Source organism: Sorex fumeus, unplaced genomic scaffold (genome assembly GCF_029834395.1).
Source record: "Sorex fumeus unplaced genomic scaffold, SorFum_2.1 ptg000002l, whole genome shotgun sequence".
NCBI lineage: Eukaryota > Metazoa > Chordata > Mammalia > Eulipotyphla > Soricidae > Sorex > Sorex fumeus.
This window is the reverse complement of record NW_026606059.1, coordinates 39,387,935-39,400,469: the sequence shown is the minus strand read 5'-3', so window position 1 is coordinate 39,400,469 and position 12,535 is coordinate 39,387,935. Positions and strand designations below refer to the sequence as shown.

The window sequence follows — 12,535 nt, the reverse complement described above, 5'->3', positions numbered from 1 at the left end:
AAAAAAGACTTTTGGTAAAGTCTTATTGGTACCTCCCATCAAGAAGAAGCAGAGGAGTTCTTTCTGGCCATCTTCTCACTGCTTTATTCTGCTGTACCACCAACATCCTTACACAAAGCAATATACTATGCTCAATTTCAAATTGAGTGTTAGGGCCTAAAGTGATAGTATAGCAGGAAGGGCTCTGCCTTGCATGGAGCTGACCCAGATTCAATTCCCAGCATCCCATATGGTCCCCCAGGCCTCCCCAGGAGTAATTCCTGAGTGCAGAGTCTGACCATCTCTGGGTGTGGCCCCAAAGCAAACAAACAAACAAAAAAATGTTTGTTATGGGCATGTTACAAGCAGGAAAAACCTATTCAAGTTAATGAGAACTTTCCATGTCACAAAGAATTATGGAAGGACCGCTATAATTAACTGTCTGTTGACGTTTCCATTATAAACTACCCCATCTAAGCAGTTTATAACTCAACTCTTTTAAATGAGAAATTGCTTTTTGAGATCCCTTGGCACACATTGTTTAAAACCAAAACAATTAGGGCAGGTGTAAGCTGTGGCACCACAGCACTTCCATTCCATAGTGGACAGTCCAGTTAACACAATTCACTCCACTTCTGGTCCTATATCCTTATCAATGAATGGAGATCACAAGCCATCTGATTCTGAAAAGTGCACCTTCAAAGCAAACTGCCAATTGAACATACATCAATAGAGACTGGAGAGATCATACAGGAGGTAAAGCACTTGGTTGAAAGTGGCTATACGGGTTGAATTCTCAGGCACCTAGTATTATGGTTCCTCTGAACACTGCTAGGAGTTACTCCTGAGCACAGATCCAGGAATAGTTCCTGAATACTGCTGGGTGTAGCAATCCCCTCCCATCCTACTCCCGCCCCCCCCCCCAAAAAGTCAGTAATACCAAAATGAAAATAATGACAAGAAACAAAGCATTGTTGAAGTTCATTAACATAAATATTTCCATGTTCAAATTTGGTTGAAAATCAATTTAAACTAACAAGGAAATGTTCACACATTTATATACTTTACATGAAAGCTTCTTGCAGGCAAGATGATAGCTTTGGGGCATAGTATTTTATTTATTGAGGGCATAATATTTTAAGTATGGTTTACTAAAATCTTATTTTCATCAAAATTATAAACTTTAGATGATTGGATTTGCTTGTGTACAACATGATTTATTTTAAACCGTTGGAAATATTTTAAAATGTCATTGTTAATAGCACTTAATCAACTAAAAGCAATTATAATTAATTTTTATTAAGGCATAAATATTTTACCTGATGACTTACTAGAAAATTGAGATAAACACTCAAAGTGCCAGAATGTAGAATGGAAAATTATTAAACTTTGTTAAAGTCATCCCAAACCACAAGAGAATATGTAAGTATGTAAAGCATTTAGTTAATTAACCTAAATTACTGTATGCCAACTAAAGATCAGAATATAATTCTTTAATCTATTTTAGAGTCTCCATAAAGATTCCTTACTGGTAAGGGGATGTTCAGGCTTACTTCTGTGCTCCAAATATACTGTGTCTAATGGGGGCTAGACTGTGAGAGCTTAGAAACTGCTCAGTTATTTTCCTCTTGATGCCAAATCAGTTTTCTTTGTCTATTATTAAATGTTGCTATATGACTCTATGCCATTCTTTTAGATGGAGAGGGGAGGAAAAAGGACAGACATTTAATTCAGGATTTTTAAAAGAGGATAAGGACTTGGGAACCGGAAGAAAATCAGGTCATTTGGAGGAAGACCCGTATAGCACACCAAGTACTGCGGAAGAAGAGAGTATAGGCAAGAAGGAAGCTTCCATGAAATTTACATATAAGTGGTACTATGTGGAAAGTATCGTGCTAAGCGAAATGAGTCAGAAAGAGAGGGACAGACATAGAAAGACTGCATTCATCTGGGGAACATAGAGTAACAAAATAGGAGACTAACACCCAAGAATAGCCGAGATAAATACCAGGAGGTTTACTCCATGGCTTGGAGGCCAGCCGCACACTCTAGGGGCAAAGGCAGCTAACATAGAGAAGGGAGCACCAAATCAAGAGTGTTGGGAAGATCCGCCCAGGATGGGAGATGCATGCTGAAAGTAGACTATAGATCAAACATGATTGCCACTCAATTCCTCTTTTGCAAACCACAGCACCCATAAGGAGAGAAAGAACAAAAGGGAGTGCCCTGCCACAGAGGGCGATGGGGGGGGGGTGGGAGGGATACTGGGATTAGTGGTGGTGGAGATTAGGCACTGGTGGAGGGATGGGTACTTGATCATTGTATAACTGAAACTCAAGGACAAAAATTTGTAAGTCTACAACTGGTGTTTCACTAATAAAGATTTTTTAAAAAAAGAAGAAAAAAAGAAAGAAGCTTCCAGATTCCAATTAACATGGAGAAAAATCCACAGTGGGGGTTGTTCCAAGATTGGGGGCTACTTTAGAAGAGGATAAGGAGGAAGGAAGGAAAGGCACCCAGCACACAGAGATATCTGCTGCCACCAGCAGGTTTCAATCAGGACAGGAAGGATCATGAGCACTTGAGAAATGTCCCCAGGGTCTTTTAAACTTTCTAGTTTGCTAACACAATATTGGAAAGCACTAAAGTAAACCACCCTTCATTAAAAAATAAGGTTTACTTCCAATTCTTTAAGCTATAGGCTATTCCTCTCTTGAATTGGACTCAATGCATACACACACATACACCCTGTCCTCAATAAATAACTACAAAAACATTCGCATACACCAAAAATTAATATTTGAGACTCTGTTTTGGTGCCAAGGAAGCCATAGTTAGCTTGAAACTTCCCCTACTTCTCCCAAGTCAAAGTGAATTCTTTCTTTCCTCCCCTTGTAGGCAAATCACTTTTTTAAAAAATATACACAATAGGCAGTCAACTGGATTATATTTAAATATGTTTAGTTTTTTAACTAAGCTAACTATCAAAATGTTACTTAACATCATCCTTCAGTCATTTTAAATATGTATATGCTGAACAGTCATTTTAAATATATATACATATATATGCTGAACATGTAACAACTGTATTTTAAAATATCAAATTTCTCCAAAGTTTATACTTATAGTTTTTTGCATATGCACTAAAAATTAAATTTGTGATTTCAAAATGTCTCACAAAGATAGCTAGATATGAGGTTTCAGCCTGGTATCTGACTTAGTGGCCAAAACCATTCAATGGCTTTTTTATAAGTAGATTTATTGAAAACATATTTAAAGACCTCAAAAATTAGGAAATGTGCCAGCTAATAGCACATAACACTCCTAGGGGAGTTTCAATTACCCTACTAATAGTCCAAAGTATCAACTATGAATTTCCCAAAGCCCAAGAAGTTAGTCAGGTAGGCAGAAAAGTAATCAGGCATGATTCTATAAATGGCTTATATACCCTTCCTGTCCTCCAGGTATTCCACTCCTTTTTCTTAGATTTAGTCATTGAAAACAGAAAAAAAAAAAGATTCCATATCGGTATGCTTCAAGTCCAGTACTTAAAATATATGAGTTTTGCCACATTAAAGTAGAATAAATAATGGACTCTAAATGAAAAAAATAAGTCACAAGAGATCTGGTAGAGAACATAATGGATCTTATTTTCCAAAAAGTTATCAAATGCTGAATGTTCACTCTGACATTTTCAGGCAGAATTTATCATAAATCAGTCTATCCTCTTATGTTTACACAAAAAGATTATGGATTGTTCTTCCTCATTTCAATGACAAAAGCCCAATATTCTACATGTCCATGATTTTTTACACTGTATATAACTAGTGTTAACATGGTTTGTGTTTGGGACTTCCCAGTTTCTCAATGAGCCGAAGAAAGATTCAGGACCTGATTCTACAAAAGCAACCACGGAGAACAGTAAAGACCATTATTTCCTCTCCCTCTGCAGGCAGAGGTCAGCATCCCTGTCATTAGCCATGTCATAACATAATTGTATTACGACTCCTTATGTGGGCAGATACTGAGCAATAACTGAACACATAACATCATTGTAAAAAAGAAAACGTGCCACATCTTTGTCCCATTTGAGCATAAAATCAGTGAAAACAATCTTTAGAAATGACACTAAACTAAGAAACTGAAAGGAGATGCTATTATTCTGTTCATGCTCAAACTGATGCTCTGACATCTTCCACAAGAACAAAAACCAGGACTAATTTTACTATTGAGCTCTAATTGCAAACTCCTTTAATCCAATTTCTTTGGGTAGCAATGAGTTCAATGAAGGGATACAATTTTTACTTAAAATAGTGAATAGATGAAACCAGACCATGTACCCATCTCACCAAGTCTGAAATATAACCAAGTTTTAAGTTCCACTGGTGAACACTTACTTCCAGCCTACGTGTTTCTGTCCAGTCTACGAGCTACATTGCAATTTCAAAGGCTGACCTATATACAGCAAATGCCATCCATTCTGCCTGTTTGTATGAGGTGTCTCGAACAATTGCCATAACTAACATCATTCACATTGTTCACACTTTTCTCCAGCAATGGGCTAGGTGAAAATGGAGGCCAGTTTGCATAGTGATGTGTTCATAATATAATATGCTCTTACAATAAAGCCATGCTAGATTAAACTGTTTCTGCAAATTCCTCCAATGAAGTATATTAGCTGAAAAATGTAAGCAGTGTTTTGGCAACCTATAGAGCATTAGTGCCGAGAATTGCCAGTAGAGTAAAACAACCACATTGTAGTTTAGAAAAGCTTCAGGGAGTTTATTCATTTTCTCCATGAGGGTCTCTTCTGACACTGAAAAAATGTCACTGGGAGAAACTCTAGTTACTACTGCATGATAGATACTGAACAGGAAGATACTGAATTTAGGACATCAACTTTATCTGGTAAAGTGCTGAAGATTCAAAACACAGATAATTTATGGTGTTATCATCCTATAAAAACAAATAACGCGACTGACAATTTCTTGTAACAAGCTGTATATTCATTTTACCCATGAAAGAGACAAGGTTTACTTCGGAGTTTTATCTCTTTGGGGAAAGTCTGATCCAATATGTTTTCACAAAATGTAGACACAAATTTCTTATTTCACCTCTTCTAAACTTCTGCTTATCTTCCCTATCCTTGCAAATAGACTTGAGTGATTGCAAAACTGAGTCTTGGTTGACTACATTTTAAAAGGCTAAAATAGTGGAACGGGACTGAAATTTTTTTTCTAAAGGGAATCATGATGGAGTGTTGGGGATGGTGGGGGGGAAGAGGGTTTGGGCTCTTTTGAGAGCCCAACAAACCTAGTCAATATATTCAATAGAATCAGGGATCAGTGACAAATATATTTGATACACTGCTCCACAGAGAGTGGCAGGCGGAGCCATCCTGCAAGAATTATTCCCATGAAGTTGCTTCCTCCTATTACAAGTACATCTTATGACTTTGCATCTTTAAAAATCCATTATTCCTAGTATAAGTTAAATAGAGGACTTGCAACTAGTCTATAGAAAATGTAGCTAATTTGCATTTAAAAAGAACAGTTTGCTCCTCATACACTGGGTGACTTAAAAGGAACTTCAATGACCTAGTCCAGAAATTCTGAAGACTTTCTAAATTAATTTATTCAACTCACAGCATTACCCACTAAAATTATTTAAAGCACTTAATTGGAAAATGATTTAATATATGGAAGTAATTCTTGATTTTCCAAAGCATTTAACTTTTAAATTAAATCTGACCCCCACTATCACAAGAATGATGAGTGAAATGTGTATCCAAGTCATTACCTTCTTTTTGGAGCCTAAAATCACTGATAAATTTAATAAGATGTTTCCAGTTTTACTGCCAGAATAGTTCTGACCTTTGCTTCTGGTACTACTGTTGGGATTTTTCTTCACTTTCCAAGCTAAGACTGATTTTTTCCCGTTTTTTTTTTAAGTTTGCATTTGTGGTATCAGCAAAACAAAGTGCTACCAACACAAAATACTTGCTTTTAAGGCACAAGCAGATTTTCAGAATAAAAGAACTATGTTCCTAACAGATAGTGAAACTTTATCATACAAACTTCTCTTGCCAAAGTGACCCGTGCCTTCCAATTTACCCCCAGCTGAAAGGGCTCCCAGTGGGATGGAAAACCTTTCAGCCTAGATTTCCCTCCATCCAAACTTGCCTAAACATCACGAGCACACTGCACGTCCCTTTATTGGGTGTTTACATTGTATATAGTAAGGAGAGCTTCTGCAATGGGGTGATATCACTCAACTCAGCGCTGTGTGTGTGTGTGTGTGTGTGTGTGTGTGTGTGTGTGTGTGTGTGTGTAAGAGAGAGGGGAGGGGGGCGAGGGAGGAGAGGAGGAAGAAGAGAGAGAGAGGCAGACTTATTTGCAGTGTGTGTGTGTGTGTGTGTGTGTGTGTGTGTGTGTGTGTGTGGCGATTGACCTAGGGCTGAGAGTCCGGGGAGCGGCAGGGAGCGGAGAGTGGAGGGGGAGGAGGTGGGGGGGGAGGGGGCGGAGAGGTTGGGGGTGCAGATCAGGCAGTGTGTTAAATACCTCTGTACCACGTAAAAGGGGAGGAGGGGGGTTGGTGATAAATTGCCACCATGCCAATGTTAGGAGTTCCAGCGATCTGCACAGTGGAGCTCGGCGCTGGGCCCGCGGGGAGTTAGCGGGCAGGCTCCCCGAGACGCGGGCGCTGGACGTTTACACGGCTAGCTCCGCATCTCCGAACTCAGCGGTCCTCGCCGACATCCTGCCGGCCCCGAACTGCAGAGACACGTCCAGTAAGCCCAGGACTGACGGGCTCTGTCCGTGCGAGTGTGCTCGGAGGCCTGTCTCCTTGGCTGGCCTCTCTGGGGACCGAGAGTTCAAGGAAGCCCCGAGAATAACTCCGTACGCGCTCCCGGACGATTCTAAGAGATCGCGGGACCCCGCAATAACCCGGGCTGGCGCCCCCATCCTCGCTGGCTCATCCTCACTCCGATTCCCTCAGGCCCTGGCGTCAGGGATCACCGGGACCGGGTCCCGCCGAGCTTGGGACCCTGATCCAGCCGGTGCGAATTGCCGGAGCTTTAGACGTGAACGCCAGCGCTCGGCTCCAAACTTGCCAATTCCCCCGCGCATCCCCCAAGAGGGAGCTGCTCCCCCCCACCCCCAAACATACACACACAACCCGGGTACCCCGCTGCACCCAGGCGCGAACGCGGGGCTCGGCTGCCCAAACGGGTTTAGGAAAACAAAAGAGTTGTGGAGCAATTTTCCCGGCGGGGGCGGAGGCGTCTCCCGGGTCCCGACACCCCGACTCCGGGCTGGCTCTCCTGGCTACTCATCCCGGCCAGAGGAGCGGTGCAAAGAGACCCCGATTGCTCGTAAAAGGCACAAAGAAGGTAAAAACTGCAAAAATAAACTGAATTCTCTTAACTCTCTGCGTCCTTTCCCGAACCCCAGACACACCCCCCAAAGTATTCCGTGGTTTTCCCTCTCTCTCTTTCTCTCTGTCTCTTTTTTTTCCCCCCAAACGCCCCCCGGCAAACCTAAGCAGGGATCCTTAGTCGCGAACAGCAGGAAGGAAAGAATCCGAGCAAATCGTGTCACTTTCCGCACAATCGCGGTGTTGGGCAAACCCCCGGAGCCGCTGCACAATATTTACCAGCCGAGCGCGAGCCGGGCTGCAGCGGGCTGCGAGCCGAGCGCGCCGGGCACTGACCTCGGCCGCCCGGTCCCGGCCGCCGCCGCCCCCCTCCCGGGACCCCGAGCCAGAACACGGTGGAAACAAAAGCAGAGCGTTCACCTTGTTGCAATAGTAGGGGTCCAGGCAGGGAGAAGGTCCCAGACAGGGAGCGTCGGGCGCAGCAGCGGGCTGGGCTGGAGGTGGATAAAATCTTACGTCCATTTCACTCTCACATCAAGCAACTCCTTTTTCTTTTCCTTTTTTTTTTTCCTTTTTTCTCAATTAAAAAAAAAAAAGTGTTCAGCCAAACAAGCTTAGACGGAACAAGAAAGAGGTGTCTGGACTCAGGAGTAAAAGAAACACCTTCCTTCCCTCACATCCGTTTGTGGTTTGTTTAAGAAGAAGAGGAGAAAAAAAAAAAGAAAGAAAAAAAAAAGAGGGGGGGAAAAAGCGCTCAACTCTCTCCCCCAAGCCGCGGCGCGCACCCGTCGGCGCCGAGCGCGCAGCCAGTTCCGCCGCCGCCGCCGGGCAGGTAACTTCATGCGCTCATTGTCCCCCCCGCCCGCCCCCCCATCCCCGCCTCCCGCGCCCCTCGCGCCCGGCACTCGCGCTCGGGCTCGAGGTACTGGGCGTTTTATTTACAGTCGCGGAGTTGCTTTGCTTTTAAGTTTATTTTCTTCACCTTGCAGGCCTGGGATGAAAGTGGGGGGTTGGAGGGAAGGCTGGAGTAGGGGGTGTTGGGGAGCGCCCCGGGCCGAGCAAACTAAAGGGTGCGCGGCGGCGGCAGGACCGCGAGCGCGGGGTGGGGGTGGGGGGTGCTCGCGGCCCAGTGGCTGCAGTTTCGGGGCCGGGGTTGGGGCGGGGGGGGTGGCGGCGAAGGAGGGCGGAGTGGAGAGTGAGGAGGTGAGCGCGGGCCGGACCCCCCGGGAGTCAGCCCGGAGCGAGCTCGCTCCTTCGGGGCAGCGCGGTGCACACAAAGGGGCTGCGGAACCCCGGCCGCTGGCGGCACTGGGCACCGCGGGGAGCGCGCAGCAAGGGGGCGCTGTGGCGCACCCCGGCCCGCTGCTCCGCCCCCGGGCCCGCCCCGACCCCACCCCTCTCCCACCGCCTCCTCCGAGGCGTCCCCACCCCTTTCTCTGCAGCCCGCTCCTCTCCCTGGAGGCTGCATTCCCACTCCGGTCCCTGCTTCTCCACCCCTGCTCCCATCCCTGACGGAGGGGACGGTGCCGCGCTGTAACCACTCCTGTGGGGGCTGGAAACCCGCAGGGAAGGAGAATCCCCCGTGCGTTAGGAGCTGATGAGTGGGCAACAGTCCCAGGAACCCCGAGGGACTGCGAGGCTGCCTCCTGCCTCCAGCCCACCTTTGCGAAACTAAGGTTGCCTTGGGACCTCAAAAGACCCCAGGGGTCATTAAAGGGTAAACAGGGAGACACTAGCTCCAGGGACTTTACCACACGCCCCTTAGGGGATTCTTGTCTTTTTCCCTATCTTGGGAAGCCTGGTAATGCTCTTGGCAATCCACGAAAGCCGGGGAATCCACCTCCCTCCCCATTTCACCGGTTGGTAACATTGGACAAGGAAATTACTAATTATGTTTTCCCGCTGTACCTCTCAAACCCAGTAACTTGCAACTTCCTGTCTCCCGGTGGTTGAGCAAGTTTGGTGTATATTGGCTGCTGTCCAACAGAATGATACCAGAGCCTCTGTCCTTGGTAGGATGTCCAAGTAGGAGTGGGTGAGATTTACTTTCCTTGGAAGTAGCAGCCCCACACACGAGGGCCCAAGATTCTGCAAAAGACTTTGGAAGTCCTTCGTTCCAGTTGTTTTTGGTGCCAACTCCGATACTAACTACAGCTCGCCACCGCGAACAGCAAGTTGATTGCAGGTTGCTGCTTGCAACTTTCGCATAGCCACTTTGTGACTTCTGTGTTTGAGAGCACGAGTCACATATAAAGGGGGCGGGGGATATGTGAAGACAGTGAAGAAGTGATAAAATTAACATCTACACACAGCTATTGGGGGAGACTTTTATTAAGCACTTTTTTGTTATCCTTACATTTCTTTTCAATCTCCCGTGCCCTTATTCTTGTCTTCCTTCATTGTTTTCATAAGTAACAAATCCAACTTTCTTTCCGACCTCAAGATTGACATAGTGAAGATTGGATCAGAGAGAGGGACTGTATGAAAAGAATTCCTTTCTCGCTATTCAGAAGATCCTCCATATCCACAGACTTTCGAGGCATTTTAAAAAAAGTAGGAAATATGTTCTTTCTAATAAAGGTCTTTATAATAATAAAGTTTAAATGAAGTTTTGTCATTTTTAATCAGCTTTCAAAATTCAATTGCAGGTGCTACAATAATGCACTCTTATTTTCTTCCACAGTTAAGTAAAAGTCCACTGAGCTGGAGAGACAGTACAAGGCTTAAGGCGCATGCCTGCTTCTATCATACCCCAGTTTAGCACCACACAATCCCCTGAGCATCATTGGGTTAGGCCGGGTCCTCAGTCACTTGCTTGAAACCTTCCAGTCACCTTGATCAAGACTTGCAGAGAGCAGACCCCTGTCACCAGCCAGCACTGTTTGGGAGTTCGGAGAAATCTAGGTTTAAATGAAAGTTGTCTAAGCTTATATTTCTGTCATTAACCCAACATCTATTAACAAAATTACAATAGGATTTCAAAACACAAGTTGAAAACCTTTCTTAGAATCTGTAATGATTCTCTCTGGTGTTCCTGTGAATAGAGAAAGATGGAATCAAACAGATCTGTGAGAACTGTATCATTTTCAGCATATATATTTATGTATATATATATATATACACACACACCCGAGGGATGATAAAGCTTTGTCTCCTCTGCACTACAGACCTACCCTTTTTCTCAGTCCAGGGGTGTTTGTGGTGGGGTGGGTATTTAAGTGCAGAAAACCCATATGTGACTTTCTATTTAATCAAGAGCCTGCCTTCTTCCATGCAGAGTATATAAAGTCAAAGTGATTTTTGTGGTGATGTGTTGTGATAGCTAAGAATTTGAGCTGCTGCTGAAAAGGCTCTTAACTCCAAATTCTCATACATTGATAGTATAACGGGGAATCTGATAAAGTACTTTGTTCTAAGGCTCTGCCCAAGGATTACCATTTAAATGGTGTACACATGGTGAGTGGATGTGTCAAGACAAACTTAAGAAAATTTGGATAACAAAGTCTCTGTGTGAATCTTATTAATTTCAAATATAAAATAGTAGAGAGCATTGTACTGCTTATTAATTCGTAGGACATTCAACTCCATCGCATGACTAAGTGTACTCATGGTTTTGTCCATACATTTATTCATTCGTATCTTTCTCAGTTAAAAAGATATATGAACTGGGTGAGCACTGCAGCTGTAGGGGGAAAAAAAGAGAGAGATATGACCTGGAAAAGGCATTGTGTTATGTGCTGTGTAGTGGTTGATTTATAAAAACAAATCATTCTGTTTCTGATTTGGATGAGGTGAGTCTTTTGAGTTTGTTAAAATACTCATCCTAAATCCTATTTCCATAGACTTCAACACAAATCATTTATGAAAGATTCAGTTATATTTTTAAAGCTCTCTAACATTTTAACTTTCAGGTAATACTGAAAAACCACTTGTCTGGAAGAATAGCTTAGATGGGCACAAAGCAATGTTAAAAGCACAAACTTTGAAGGCTGGGGAGATGGTCTAGCAATACAGAGCACTGGGTAGAGAGCCAAGCATTGCATGGCCCATAAAGCACTTTCAGGGGTGTCCCTGGGGGCCACCAGGACCACTATTAGGGATGAACAACCTATAGAAAAAATACAAAATTTAAAATAATAAAATTTACTAGCTGGATGGGCTGGAGTGATAGCATAGCAGGTAGGGTGCTTGCCTTGCACGCAGCCAACCCAGGTCAACCCTGGTTCGATTACTCCATCCCTCTTGGAGAGCCTGGCCAGCTACCCAGAGTATTGCGCCTGCACTGCAAAGCCTGACAAGCTAACCGTGACATATTCAATATGCCAAAAATTGTAACAAGTCTCACAATGGAGAAATTACTGGTGCCTGGTCGAGCAAACCTATAAACAACGGGAGGACAGTGTTTCAGTGCTACAGTGCTACTGGCTGGATGTTCTTTTTATTATTTTCTTATTTCATTGTTACTTGAGTCTCTTAAGGGTAGGGCATGCTGAGAACTTCCATACCCAGGATTCCATCATCTGCACTATCCTTTTAAAGACTCAGTTTGACAATTTGTTCATTCTAACCAAATACAAATGAATTATAATATAGGTTTGAATTACAAGTTGATCATATTAGACTAGAAACTTTACATACACTGTTTACCAGCAAATGTGTTCAAGAACAAAACATCATCTTACTTCTATCGATGTTCTGATATTGACAACCACTTATTAAGTACCTACTATATTTGATTTGGTCTCATCTCTTTACATTTAATTTCTCTGTCTGATTTAGCTTTGCAAATTACACTGGAAACCCAGTAATTACAAACCAAACTCAGCAGTTGGTTTTGTTCCTTTAATATTATTCATCTTTATTTTAATTACAGTTTTATAAATTGTTGGGTTTTCAAATTTGCACTTCCATTCTTTGACCACATTTTGTTTACTGATTCTGTGTGCTTTTATAGGTAGTATCTCCAAATTGCATCCAGAATATATAACTCTGGGAAATATCCCTTGATAGTTAATCTTATCTATGATTTATAAAGTGTTAAAAATTATTCAACAAAAATATTATACTTCCTGAGGACTACTTTGGTTTAATTTTGAAGTTAGTGTCACTTTAAGGACTGAAGTCCTATAATATATTGACTATGAGCATAGAAACTCTTAAGTACAATTTATTGTAAAAT

The 12,535-nt window shown here is 43.1% G+C and overlaps 1 protein-coding gene across 1 annotated transcript in view; it reads right to left on the bottom strand.

Annotated features, from left to right (window-relative positions):
• The window catches only part of TOX (thymocyte selection associated high mobility group box), a 336,255-nt gene extending 328,030 nt beyond the window's left edge, over window positions 1-8,225 (bottom strand). The window contains exon 1 of the mRNA XM_056139134.1: window positions 7,777-8,225. Coding sequence (XP_055995109.1) covers window positions 7,777-7,878 — 102 coding nt within the window. The 5' untranslated portion in view covers window positions 7,879-8,225. The remainder of the gene's footprint in view (window positions 1-7,776) is intronic.
• Window positions 8,226-12,535: the final 4,310 nt, after the last annotated feature.